The sequence below is a fragment of the Mytilus californianus genome, unplaced genomic scaffold, assembly GCF_021869535.1.
Source record: "Mytilus californianus isolate M0D057914Y unplaced genomic scaffold, xbMytCali1.0.p SCAF_7, whole genome shotgun sequence".
Classification (NCBI taxonomy): Eukaryota; Metazoa; Mollusca; class Bivalvia; order Mytilida; family Mytilidae; genus Mytilus; species Mytilus californianus.
In genome coordinates, this window is record NW_026262723.1 from 42,685,243 (window position 1) to 42,699,343 (window position 14,101).

Below are 14,101 nucleotides of genomic sequence, written 5' to 3' on the forward strand. Positions count from 1 at the left end.
GTTCAAATGAAGTGGTTGTAAGCAATTATAGGCAACCGTACGGCATTCAACTTTGACAGTTATTGTAAGATTTCCTAATTAAGATAAACATAATTCTTTAAGATACAGGATCTCCCTTGTGTGATTAAAAACGAATTCAATATAAATGTGTCAGTCTCATTTGAAGGGAACTCTTTTCTACACCAAAATACTTTACAGTTTAATTTTGGGAAGTTTACATCAGTGTGATTGCTGTGTTGGTAAAAAAAGTGTTACTTGTCGCAGTTAAATTTTTGGAAGTTTACACCAAGTAATAACTGTGTCGGTAAAAAATTGATACTTGTCGCAGTTTAATTTTGGGAAGTTTACACCATGTAATGCCTGTGTCAGGAAAAATTGTCGCGTGTGTAAATCTCCTGCATCTGAGGTTAGAATAACCTAAAACGTTAACAAAAATGTTGTGTATATTTATGTATTATAAATGTTTAAATATTTAGATAATTTAAAATTTGTACAGATCGGTGATAATTAAAATCCTGATAAGTACATTAAAGAATAAATATGTTTCTGCAATTTTTACAAATTCCAAATTATGTACATTTGGTGAATTTGATACAAGGTATTAAAAATAAAAGGTAGAAATTACACGACATAGAATATAGTTGTCAGACGAATATTTGAGGTACATGTTTTTAAGGTATTCCAACTTTAACAAGGACTGTTGGACAGAAGATTTTAAGCATTACTTCAGGTAAAAACCAGAGAAGTAAGAAATATAAAGTGGCACTCCACCGTTAGTTGTGTTCCATTTTGTCATTTTTCAAATATAAAGGTTATTGAGCAATGAAATTTATTTTGAGATAGCTGAAAAATAGAGTAGCCTTCGAAAGTAGGTTGATATGAACATCAGTATAATTTTATTGATGTTGGTTTTGCTATTTGTTGTTTGACAGTCCATTTTTTCATATCCAAATCGAACATCAGTTCAATAATTATTGTAATAATTATGTTCACCTTTTTTCCCATAATTTTGTATAGCAATTAAGAATGAATATGGCAAAACATACTGAATTTTCATCTGATCTTTTTGGTAGGTTTTGTGAGCCTGATAACTAGGTTTAACCCATCATTTTCGTCGGAAAATTCCTGTACCAATCAGGAATATTACATTTGTTTTCCACTCGTTCCATTGGTTGATTTTGACAGTTTTTATGGACCTGCCCTTTTCTAATTTACCTTGGAGATCGATATTTTTGCTATACTTTTTTCAAGGTAAATGTTATTTTTTCAAAAAATGAATAACGCAAAAGAAAAGAAGTTCCACTGTGAAAATGTGCATTTACAAAACGTATTAAGATTTGTTAATGTATATCAAATTTGTTTTCGTTTATTGTCTTGTACATAAATCAGTTCATTAGTTTTATCGTTTAATTTTGTTTTAAATCTCTCATTTCGGGGCCTTGTATAGAGCTGACTATGTGGAATGGGTTTGCTCCAGGTTGAAGGCCGTATGGTGACCTAAAGCTGCTAATTTCTACATCATTTTGTCTCTAGTGAAGAATTGTCTCATTTGCAATCATACCACATCTTTTTATTTTTTGATATCTTGTTTGCAGTTTATATTTAGATATTGTCTTTGGTTTGATATTTTTTTAATTAAATAACTTAATTAAAACCTTCATGGAATTATATATTTTTTTGATCAGATTAAAAAATACCATCAACAGGATTTTTTTTCTTTATTAAATATCAATAACCATTTAAACAATCCTAATAGATATTTATTAAACTTAAACTTAAAAGGAAGCCCCTCAATGATACTTATAAGGATGGAAAATTTTTACTACTTTATTTTAACTTTTGATTCGAGCGTCACTGATGAGTCTTTTGTTGACGAAACATGCGCCTGGCGTATACAATTTTGGACTCGAACGCACCTACCAAGTACGGGATTCGAATTCATTATCTCAGAGTCGATTTGCTAGTGATACAGTAGTTCAACCGCTTAGACCACTCTGCCATGGAGGTCCTTCGTGTAAGCAGGAACGTGGGTATAAATCGATTTATCGGTCAACATTATAAAAGTTTTTATTGACATTGACATTTCACATTTTCACATTGACTCCACAGGTCACTAGTATGACACAATGTTTTGTGCAATCATTTATGATGTTTTGATAAACATTGCAACATCTGTTTAAGGTACACATGCAACAATAGTTAAAACGTGAATATAACACGCTAATCAGCCGTCTACCGCCATTTTTAAATTATCAACAACATGTGAATTCTACGTATAACATATCAGAAAAGTATTCCTTGGGTAGAAATTTACAAAAATTAAAACCCAATGAACATTTTTTGCTTTGTTTGTTTCAAGGGATATGTTGGCATTATTTGTTGTTTCTGCGCCTAACATAAAATCCGCAGGCGTGGCCCTTGCTGAAATGTCATTTCTCATAGTTTCATTTTCAGTTGGCAAGTAATTTTTGGTTCAGGGGATACTCTTGGTAGAATATCAAAACTGAGGATTTACAAGACAGTTTTCAATGATATAGACATATACAAGGCTAAAGACAGCATAAGTCATTTGTCATCAAACCAACTGATACAAGGATGGACGAATATAAAACTGACCAGGTCCACATTTAAAAAAGTACCTAGTGGGGCAGGAGATGACAATGTTTGTGATATCAATTTCCCTGAATGTCTTGATGAAGGTATGCATTATGGAATTGTCTAAAAGAAGGATCATTTCCTGTAGAGTTTGCATATAAGTCAGTCAATTCACGTTATACTCACACGTAAAGCCATACAATTGCATTTTTATGCTTATTCTTTTATCGATTTCTACTTATTTTGTAATTGTGAACAGAATAATTTTGAGGTTTTGTTTTCCATTGTCAAGTAATATTTAGCACTTGAATTGCTCACATATCAACTTCTTTCTGTTTTGAACATACGAAATTTCCTATAATCTTAATTTATGAGGACTATTATACATAGAAAAGGAGGAGACTAACCTTGTTCTGATTATTTACAAGCAGTTAAAGAATAACTAAATGCCAATAAGCAAGACGTGAGATATGTCTACATGAAATTCAGTAATGACACTTGGATCAACACAGTTAGAAGGACAATTCAACATAAAAAAAACCAACAACATTTAAATGACATTTTGCGAAATTTCACAAATCTTTAATCATTAATTTAAAAATCATTCGTGTAGCTGTTTGTATAGATGTGGTCTTAGGCTTTTTAGTGGAATGAGAAATAAGATTTTTAAATTCATCTTATTTTCTGATATTTGTCAAAGCACAACAAGATATTGATCAAATCGGTAAAGTTTGTCTAAATTTAATAATTTAAAAAAGAGGTACGAAGAGAGCTTTTCATTAAGGTTTAAATCATGCTGTAAAAGACCTTATTTCAATATGAGGTTATGTTGGCATTTTTGTAAATATGCTTCTCATTGAAGATATTGAAGCCGTAATTAAATATGATATGTTCATTTTTCTTAATTTACTGTATATAAAATGTTGAATTGTTAGGAACACTTAGGTTTATCTACCTAACCCCAGGTATAGGTTGCCTAACATGTATTTCGTCTACCTTTTCGGAATTGCTGGTTTTCAAAGCTTAACAACCGTCTTTGATTTTGCTTTCTAATGTTTTAATTAGAGCGACACTGATGAATCTTACGTGACGAAACGCTCGTCCGGCGTGCAAAATTTTATTCCTGGTATATTTGATGAGTTAATACTTTTATTAAATTTTAAACAATAATAATCTACTAAAAAAATCCTTACATAATATCCCAATTTGAAAAATGCAACGTTAAAAAAACCATAATAGTTCTATATTGACAATAACAGTTTGAAATATATACAGATAGAACAAGGCCCAAAATAAGATGTCCTGACGATCAAATAAAGCTTGGTACTGAACGTCTAACAGCTTTTACAGGCCTGAAAAATAAGTACATCAAGCTTGAAGATGTGAAATATGTGAACACATCAGTTCACGATGGTAAGTTTAACTTCAGATAAAACTCTAATTGATGATCGTCATTGAAATGATCAATATGAATCTTTATTGTATGTCTGAGTGGGGTAGAACAATTCTTGACATTCAATAGGTATGTTCGAAGTGGTGTTGACAATATTTGACAAAATGACTCCAGAACTTTCATTTGAAAATAGTGAGAAGAATACATCAATAATTATTATTGGCGATTTTGATATTTCTTTTCATATAAAGTTTGAAACTATTTTATATAAGATTGTCGAAGATTAAATTTGTTAAATTTTCAGTTTATGAAAATAATCTGTTAGTGATATTACAAGTACACAAAGTGAAATGATAGGTTTTATCAGTTCTTCAACGTTTGTATTAAGGTTTGAATTCAAATATTTTTGGCTTGAAACATAAGTCAATAACGATACATTAATTGTCGTGATTCATATTTTGTGAAGTCAAATTGAAACCGTTTATTGTATTACTACACTGGGTCGATACCTCTATTGGTGATCTGCCTCGAGGTTCATAACAGCCCAGTAGTCAGTTATAAGGTACTTGCATAATAAAAACGGAGTTGTTGCATTGAAATTTGCTGATATACACTTTTAGAAATGATCTAAATCAAGATTTATATCTACATGCAAAGCTGTGCTTACTTGACCGGATGTTGCTAAACTGTTGGTCCTTTTTGATTTTATCAGCCTTTTGTACTAGGTTTTGGATTTTCAAATGATTTTGTCTCAAGCATCACAGAAGAGACATCTATTTTCGTAATGCGCATCTTGTGCAGTAAAATTGGTACCATATTTTTTTTTATGTCGTTTCCGTGAAATAACTTGAGACGCGATTGACCAATACATCTAAAATTTTATATGTTGTTATTGACTAGGATTGTCAGTTTTCCTATCGAAGGTCGGTGGTTTTCTCCGGGAACTCCGGCTTCCTCCACCAATAAAAACTGGCCACCACGAAATAGCCCAAAAGCGGTGCTTAAAAGTGGCGTTAAAACACCAAAAATCAAAAATCAAATCAATATGTTGTTATTGATAAAAAGTGCTGATATCGACGATTTTCAATTCTGCTATTCTTGTGTTATGGTCCTTGATTAATTTGTAAATGATTTTTATGTCGATTCATTGCGAAAAATTTAGATCACTTGATTCAATACTTTTAAATTTTAATATATTGTTTCTTATGACAAAATTGAGGTGAGGATTGGTCTGACGATTTTCACTACTTCCTTTCAGAAGTTATGCCCCTTGGTTGCTTTATCTAAAACCCGGTTTGCTGTCTTCTTGAAATTTTATTGGTATTTTATTTTCAGATGAACTGTATACATATGGTAGCAGCAATGAAGTGTTCATTGGTTATGATGGAGCTCTTAATTATGATATATGTAGATTTAAAGTTTATGTAAAATGTGAGTACAAAGTTGATAATTCTAAAAGTTCGTTTTTACAGATAGTATCATATCTATTCGTAAGCTTCAACAAAGGTTTACACGACTTTTTGGCTTTTTATATCACCAATTTTGACCTGAACAGCTCCCAAAAAACTGAACACTAAATTATTACTCCGTTTTCAGAATTCAGGGTTTTTTTTCAAACTTATCCACTGCGGTAAATTCAGTACTGTTCAAACATTTCACTTGCTGCAATCAATTAAGATCTGTTCAGTCTATGATCAGATTGTTTAGTAGCTGCTATTCATCCGTACACAGCAACATCATACTGAATTGTCTGAGATACTGCTGAACAGTACTGAATTTACTGCAAGCGAACTGTGTGGGCAGTATAAGTTTACCAAAATGACCGAAAAATTTATTGTTCCGGCTTCTTAGATCTTGTTAAAATCAAAACAGACTAAAATTTATTTACTAGTGTTGTGAGCAGCTACCTCTTTTTGACAAATTTTTGACTTCACATATGGGTTAACTGTAACAAAGGATATTTTTATCCAAGCCCTCTAACCAATATGATCTTCATTAATCTAATTTTATTTGATATTATACATCAATAGTAACAAAGGGTAAACTTGTGTCATGGATGGATACCCCATATCCATTGTTTTTCTATTCTATTGAAAAAAAAATGTTTTTGTACAAACCCACTAACCAACATGTCCTTCATTATTTGTTATAGGATACATAAACGTTAAAGTATTTTTATATTGGTACAATCAGCTGTGACAGACACTTTTACGATCTTTAGTCATATGATATTTCAAATTTAAGAAAAAAGTTGAATATATTTATTTAATAATTCTTTTATAAACTTGCATGGGTAAGTTTTATTATAAAACACTTGTACATAGACTTTCTCTAAAAAAATGAATTTATTTTATCAAAATTTTCATAAAATATTCTGCTATTGAATTATTGTCTTCACGTACACTAATTCGCTGACAGCTTTTCCTTATGCAGTGTAGTGACCTTAACATCTTTGACATCTCTCGTCAGAAATTGGGCCATCACACAGCGCTAGTTCGAAGGGACTTAGTTTAGTATATATGCATGTATTGGTTTAATAATTTTCCTAACATTATTTTCATAATTTTCATAATTTTCATAAAAACCGTACACATAGGACTTAGTTCAGTATAAATGCATGCATTGGATTAATAATTACCCTTACATTATTTTCAACAGAAACTCGTTTCATATGACTTTTTATATGACGGACATATACACCATCCATAGAAACTAATCAAACTTTTTTGTAAATGATGATATAATTGCACGTAGGTGTATGATATGCAACTACAAGTTATGCGTAATAATTCTAATTGACTTCTTATGACAAAAATCCAGCCATTTAACTTTGATATAGACTATGATATATGGTTAATGGATGGATAACTACTTCAAGATGATATGTTTCGCTCCGTAACAGATTATCTATGACCTTCATCCTTGAATTCAAGTTCAATAATTGTTTGATTAGATATTTTGGTTTCACACAAACCATTAAGTTAAACACATATTTTATCTAATTGTAATTTACCTTAGGGTTTTTCCCATATAGATAGATCATGACCTTCCACCTCATGAAATAGATATAATAAAATCTACCAGATTCCCTGTGTCAATCATATGTATTCTTATTTGCCACAGTAACCTACTTCTAACTCACCATATATTTAGTTGTTTGTCCTTTTCAAACGTGACATAAACTATTCAGTATCTTTAAACTATTCAAATATTTATACCCCACCAATATTTATGTATATTCATATGCACCTGCACCAGTTACTCAATCCAACTATTATCCTCATGAGGTGTCTTTCGTTTCGAAAAATGTGTATTATTTTTATTATAACAACCTAGACCATTTTGATCCATTTTTTTTAAAATATACTAGTATTCGATTTCTAAAATTGTTATAGAAAAATATAGGATAGTTATAAATACAAATATTGATTTAGAAAGTTATTGTGTAACCTTACAGATGCTGATTGTCCTAGACCAGAAACTGATGCAGATATTGGTTATTGCTTGAACAGTAAACATATTTGTGGATTAAATTGTCCATCTGGAAAAGCGATATCTATAAAACACAAGCTTAAATACAGATGTGGAGCGTTGGGTGTCTATAATTTTGATCATCCAATGAAGAAATTTATTTTGCCAGCGTGCGGAGGTTTGTACAGTTGATAAAACGTAGATTTCAATCTTTTATTACCCACAGCAAAAACTAAAATACATGCTGACATCATTTATAAGAAATGATGTTTCTTGGTATTAGTAATATTTCGATCCCCCTCTGAAATCATTTAGGGAATTTATTAAAAATGACATTGCCACATTATCCGTCTGTGTCATGCAAAGAGCCTTTGGCAAACCGCGATGATTTCTGTTCAATATTGTACATTTTCTTGCTTATATATATATATTTTCAGGTGAAATTTACCCATTTTTTCATACTTGTAATTTGTAAATTTCTATTTGCTAATACGGATTTTGTGAACCTTTCATCAGAAGCACATAGATTTAAATACAATAAATTGAATTGAATTTTGATTGATTTTTAAATTGATGAAAACTGGCCAGTGGGAGCTATTCATATCACTTGTCTTTCGTCGTCCGTTAGCCTCTTACATCAAATGTCTACGAAACTACTCGACTGATTTGAAATAATGTTTGACCCCTTTTATTCGTGAGGTATCTAGGTTAAAAACTTGTCCGATGGAGACGATTTGAAATTGTCTAATGAAATAGAGGACGTCGACCGATGTCGTATTTACAAAATGTTTTCTGAATCTACGTATACTTTACCAGTTTTAACCGACCATTATCGTAATCATTCCAAGGATTTAAGTTTTAACAATGTGTTTTATAAATCTGCCTACTTACAAACATATTTCCTAGGCGTAAAAGAGAATATATTGTAGTAAGATTCTAGAATATTCTATGATAATAATATATATTTATATATATAGTTTGTTATTTTTGCCTACAGCATAATTGTTTGTTTTTATAGTGATAAGATTATAACACAATTATGACTGCTGTACCCCTATTTTTGACATTTGTACATAATATGTCTGTTTGTTCTGTTCACACATGTTGTCAATATAATGGAATTTTATGCGACTGATATACAAGTGTTTGCAATGTGTTCGATCTTTTTTTGATTAAGCCATTTGATAAGGGACTTTCCGTTTTGAATTTTCTTGAAGTTCGATTTTTTTGATATTTTACTTTTTTCTTAAGCTGTGGAAACGAGACTTACACGTACTGTTTCGGGTGTTGATGGTTTCTACGACTGTTATCTGGTCACACCGCCGGGAAATATCTCTGTGTACACAGTTTATTCTTATTAGGCAAATTGGTTGTTTATGGTTGATGTAGTTTGCTGTTTTTCAATTTCTTGGGAATGAAGAGATTTCTAACTAAATTTTGTTTCAAGGTTTAAATTTAAGTGATATTGTTTGATTGTTCGAGGAGCATCACTATGTAGTACTCTTATTTTACATTCTCCAACTAAGTTAACTTTGTTTATCTAAAAATAAAAAAAAATGTCCCCTACATGTTAGTTATTTTCTTATAGGCCAACAAAATCAGACCATAGCTTTATCAGTAAGCCTTACTTACAAAACTGTACCCAACTGTGTTCCAACATTTCCATCAAATGTCAAGACAGGTTTGGAGGTGAAACTTAAGATAGATCTTCCAAACTTATGGCCAGGAATGATTTGGTGTGGAAGTCAGTGTAAGTGGAATGCTGTTTGTCGGAGAAACTCTAAATATATAGACGTTACTTTTACATTACCTCAGCTATCGTAAGTAATACTTTTTGGAGATAAATCTATTTAATGTAAAATAAAATCTTTTAATTAACTATTTTAACCCATAAAGACAATATTTTTTAATATCTCTTGTTAGTTTGATAGACTTTAGGGATAGGTTAGTTCATATGACAATTATGTAAAAATGGATCGTGTCCTACTTTATGATTTATTCACCGTAAAAATGTAATATCCTGTTCGAAATAAAGTTTTACATGTTTACCAAGCATCCAAAAACAAATCATTTAATCTGTGAAATAATTTAGTAAAGGTTTATGTTATTCATTGCTACTAAATTCGTGACGTAATGATCAACCAATTATTCAAAAATTACTACGTCATTTATTTCGAAAACCTTTGTCTTACTGTTTTCGTCTAGCTTTCATTCTTTAAATAGTGTTAAATGTAAGTTAGCGGAAGAAGTTCTTTTTAGCTCACTTTTCCATAGGAAATATGAGCTTTTGCCATCACTTGGCATCAGTCGTCGTCGTCCGTCCGGTGTAATCTATTTCAAACATCTTCTCCTCTGAAACTACTGAACCAATTCCAACCAAACTTAAGCTGAATGATCCTTAGGGGATTTAAAATAAAATTTGTGTTTTGTTTTTTGTTTTGTCAAAAAAACATAGCCGCCATGGCTAAAAATAGAACATAGGGGTAAAATGCTGTTTTGGCTTATATCTAAAAAAGTAAAGCAATTAGAGCAAATCTGATATGGAGGCAAACATGTTCATTGGGTCAAGTTCTTTCAGCCCTGAAATTTTCAGATGAATCCAACAACCCATTGTTGGGTTGCTGCCACTAAATTGGTAATTTTAAGGAAATTTTGCAGTTTTTGGTTATTATCTTGAATATTATTATAGATAAAGATAAACTGTAAACAGCAAAAATGTTCAGCAAAGTAAGGTATACAAATAAGTTTTTATATGACCAAAATTGTCAATTGACGTCTTAAAAAGTTATTGCCCTTTAAGGACAATTGTACACAATTTGTTTATCATGTTTTCTAACTTTAAAAAAATCTTCTCCTTTAAAACTGCTGAATCAATGTCAGCCAAACTTGGGCTGAATGAGTTTCAGAGTATCTAGTATAAATTTTGTATTTCATTTCCTTGTACGTCAAGAAAAATAGCCACTATGGCTAAAATGGAACATAGGGTAAAATGCATTTTTTTGCTTTTGAAGAAAATATGACAGATACAAAGAACATTTAAATGGCATTTTTAAGCCACTCATTAATATATAATGAAAAGCAAAAATAATCATTGATGAAAGATTTAAGCAAAACATTACAGGTGAGCGATTCAGGCTCTTGAGAGCCTCTTGTTTTTTTTTCACCTGTCATAAAAGGCCAGGTGAGCTTTTCTCATCAGTTGACAAATCAAATTGAATCCAACTTGGCTACAATCACCATTGGGGTAATCTTGTTTAAATAATTTGTCCGATGACCTCGCCTGCCAACCAAGATGGCCGACATGGCTGGAAAAAAACATAGGGGCAAAATGCGTTTTGTCTATTATTTTGAAAAGCGTCATAAATAGAGAAAATTAGACCTGAGCAAAAATATTCAGAATGTTGAGCTCTACCAATTGTCCATATACGCCAAAACTGTCAGACGACTTCTGAAAGGAGTTATTTCACTTAAATGACAAATTTTACCTTTTTTTATTTTTGCCTATTATCTTGAAAACTAAAAAAGATAGAAAGAAACTTAGATAAGCAAAAATGATCAGACAGATAATTTTATACATTAAAGGCAATATGGCGAAAATCGTCCGGCAACTCCTTATTGTATAGTTATTGCCCTTAAATGACGAATTTTACCATTTTTGTTACGTTTTATTCCTTATATGATAAAAATTATAATAGATAAATAGACACTTTAAATCACAAAAATGATCAGCAAGGCAAGATCTACTAACAAGTCAAATTTTGCCGATATAGTTAGTAAACTGTCACTCTTTATGAGAGTGACTGTTCTTAAATGAGGATTTGTTTACCCTCTTTTGTGTCTTGAGCAACAACTGAAGAATATAGAGAGAAACTGAACAGACTAAATGATCAGCAATAAAAGATCTTCAAAAAAAAAAAGATCTATGTCATGAATTCTATTCTCGTCTACAATGTTGGATAGCATCCTTTGTTGAATATGCACATAGACCAAGGTGAGCGACACAGACTCTTTTGAGCCTCTAGTTAATTATTGTTAGTAATATTTCGACTGTGTTTGATGTGAATTTTAAGATTTGTATGTCAGTATATAACTGTTTATCTGATTTGAAAAGCCGACAGGGTTTGAAAATACAAATTATTACACCATTACAAACTCAATCCCAATTATATATTTTTTTTGGGGAAATTTACCTCTGATAAAATAAACGTCACAAAAATACGTCACTTTTTGTGGCGTTGATACATTTGTATGACGCACAGTTTATAATTCTATTGTGGTTTCATGGTTTTATCGTAAATGTATGAGAGGCGTCCGTTGCTATTCTGTGGTTTACATGTTGTAATGTACTATGATATTATCTATTTAATATGTATTTCTCTGTCCTGAGTGTTGTATTTCTGTCACGTAATGTTGTCATGTTAGCGGTATCTTTTAACATTGCCATATAAGTGGGAGGCTTGGTTTGTAATAAAACCAGGTTCAACCAAAACATCTTTTCTTAAAATGTCCTGGTCTAAGTCTGGAATATGGTAGTTGTTGTTAAATAGTCCGTTTCCATGTATGTTGGCGTTTGTTTTTGTTGCAGTTCAGTGATTCTGTTGTTCCGTTGTTTTTCTTTTATAGTTGATGTGTTTTCCTCGGTTTTGATCTGTGACCCGGATTTGTTTTAGATCTCTATAACTGTATAATTAGTTACACAGAGTGCTAGTGACCTAATACGATATATATGGGGTCAGTAAATTCCATATGGGGTGAGAGCAAAGCTCGAATCCCCATACAGAATTTAATGACCCCATATATATCGTATTAGGTCACTAGCACACTGTGTAACGAATTTGTCTTACCGACTATCTTAATATGTATTATTTAGACTAGTGGCCTATCAAAGTGATCAAGTCTTCGATATTAAGACCTGCTTCCATTGGTCTATACAAAAACAAATGCCAACAATAACAACTTGTTAGCTTTTAATGTGATTTGTGAATTTATTTCAATCGTTCATCATCAATTTCTTCGTCTGTTGAAACCTTTCAGATTTTCCCTCAACACCATTTTGTTTTTGCAAAGGGACGTAACACTCGTACTAACCATGTATTGAAATTAACACATCTTTTAACCCTGTGTGTTATATACACGCGGTTACTTTTAACCAATGATATTACTAGAAATGTATAGGAGGTAAGGTAATGTTATATTAGGAAAACCAGTGTGTTATCTAGACTATATGTACCTATTCGTAAAATTTAAGATTTATTTGTGCTTTTCGTAAATTGAACGAAAGCGATGATCTCCAACCTTTTTCTTCATTTTGCCACTGTACATATTGTTTTTATTTATGAAATCGGATAATGTTTGTACATGTACGTATATCTTCCAGAGGAATTTTGTGTTTTTGGTTCGTGCGGTATGTGTTGCTTTCCAATTATTTGTAATCCTTGTTATTTCTTTTTCTTTGTTGATAAGAACATATCGGAGTTTTATATAAAAAAAAAAAATACTACGCTATCGCGATAAGATGTATTATTGAATATTGTTTACCTGAAACAAAACATTGAAAATATGATAGATATATGAACACTTTCATTTTTGTTTGCAGAGCAAACATAGATAGAAATGGAAAAACATACAAAGTTAGAGAAGCTATATTGATTTTTATACTACAGGAAAATGGTCTAAATTTTAATGTAAGTGAAATTTATCTAATTTGTTTATTTAATAAAATGACAAAATTTCAAATTGTTGATGTTGATCCTGCAGGCATTTCACATGCAAATTCTTCTTCAAACGGACTGCATTCGGTTTTGTTTGGAATAAAACCTTGCAACCAGAGACAATCACTTCCTTTGATTACAAATTTGCATAAACGTTTCCCTCTAAATACACAAGAGAACCTGCTTTAAAACTTAAGATGAAATAATTGGAACACCCTTATTAAGCTATAAGGTTGATTGAGTGTCTAATGAATTACTGTTACTCTATATCAAACCATTTTCATTTTCCTTTCTGAAAGTTAAACTACAGAAATGATGTTCATGTTTGTAAGATCCGTTTTCAATGATTTTTATTTGATTTTTTGATAATTCACACGATTACTGAGATAACTATGCCACTCAAGAAATTCTTTCTCTTAGTAATACTCCAAATCTTATTAAAGAAAGATCATTTGCCGTCTTGTCAAGATGTTTGATTAAACATATTTCTTTCTAAAAGTTCTTACTGCTATTCTTTCTACAGTAAAATATAGCTTTCAGAAATATTGTCTTGTGTCAATCATAGGTGCATTATTAAAATACTCTTCAAAATCGACATTCAAGAATCTTCAATTAAACATTTCAATTATACCAGGACTTGGAATTTTTCGAAGATTTACACTCATGCTGAATAAAAATATCCTCTCATTTAACAGATATTATACAATAAATACATCGATGAGGACATGCTCTTTATGATGAACTTTTTGCTCTAAAAAATATTAGTTGAGTTTGGTGGACTCTTCGGAATCGGTTTTTTTTCTTCTTCTTAATTTTAATGAACGTAATTTATGAATACCTGGTAAATTATTAACTCATGGACTTTATTACCACAAATTATTTTAAACTTTTAATAATTTTTCCATAGATACAGAGATTTGATAATCAAAGG

The 14,101-nt window shown here is 31.1% G+C and overlaps 1 protein-coding gene across 10 annotated transcripts in view; it reads left to right on the forward strand.

Moving 5' to 3' along the window:
* The window catches only part of LOC127709457 (uncharacterized), a 378,921-nt gene that overhangs the window by 169,775 nt on the left and 195,045 nt on the right, over positions 1-14,101 (forward strand). For 4 of the 10 annotated variants that reach the window (XM_052215024.1, XM_052215025.1, XM_052215026.1 and 1 more), the window contains exons 38-43: positions 2,455-2,699; positions 3,871-4,008; positions 5,324-5,419; positions 7,446-7,637; positions 9,048-9,279; positions 13,056-13,143. The exons of 4 other annotated variants lie outside the window; for them this stretch is intronic. In XM_052215024.1, coding sequence (XP_052070984.1) covers positions 2,455-2,699; positions 3,871-4,008; positions 5,324-5,419; positions 7,446-7,637; positions 9,048-9,279; positions 13,056-13,143 — 991 coding nt within the window. The remainder of the gene's footprint in view (positions 1-2,454; positions 2,700-3,870; positions 4,009-5,323; positions 5,420-7,445; positions 7,638-9,047; positions 9,280-13,055; positions 13,144-14,101) is intronic. 2 more of the 10 variants (XM_052215027.1, XM_052215021.1) reach the window with 2 other exon arrangements.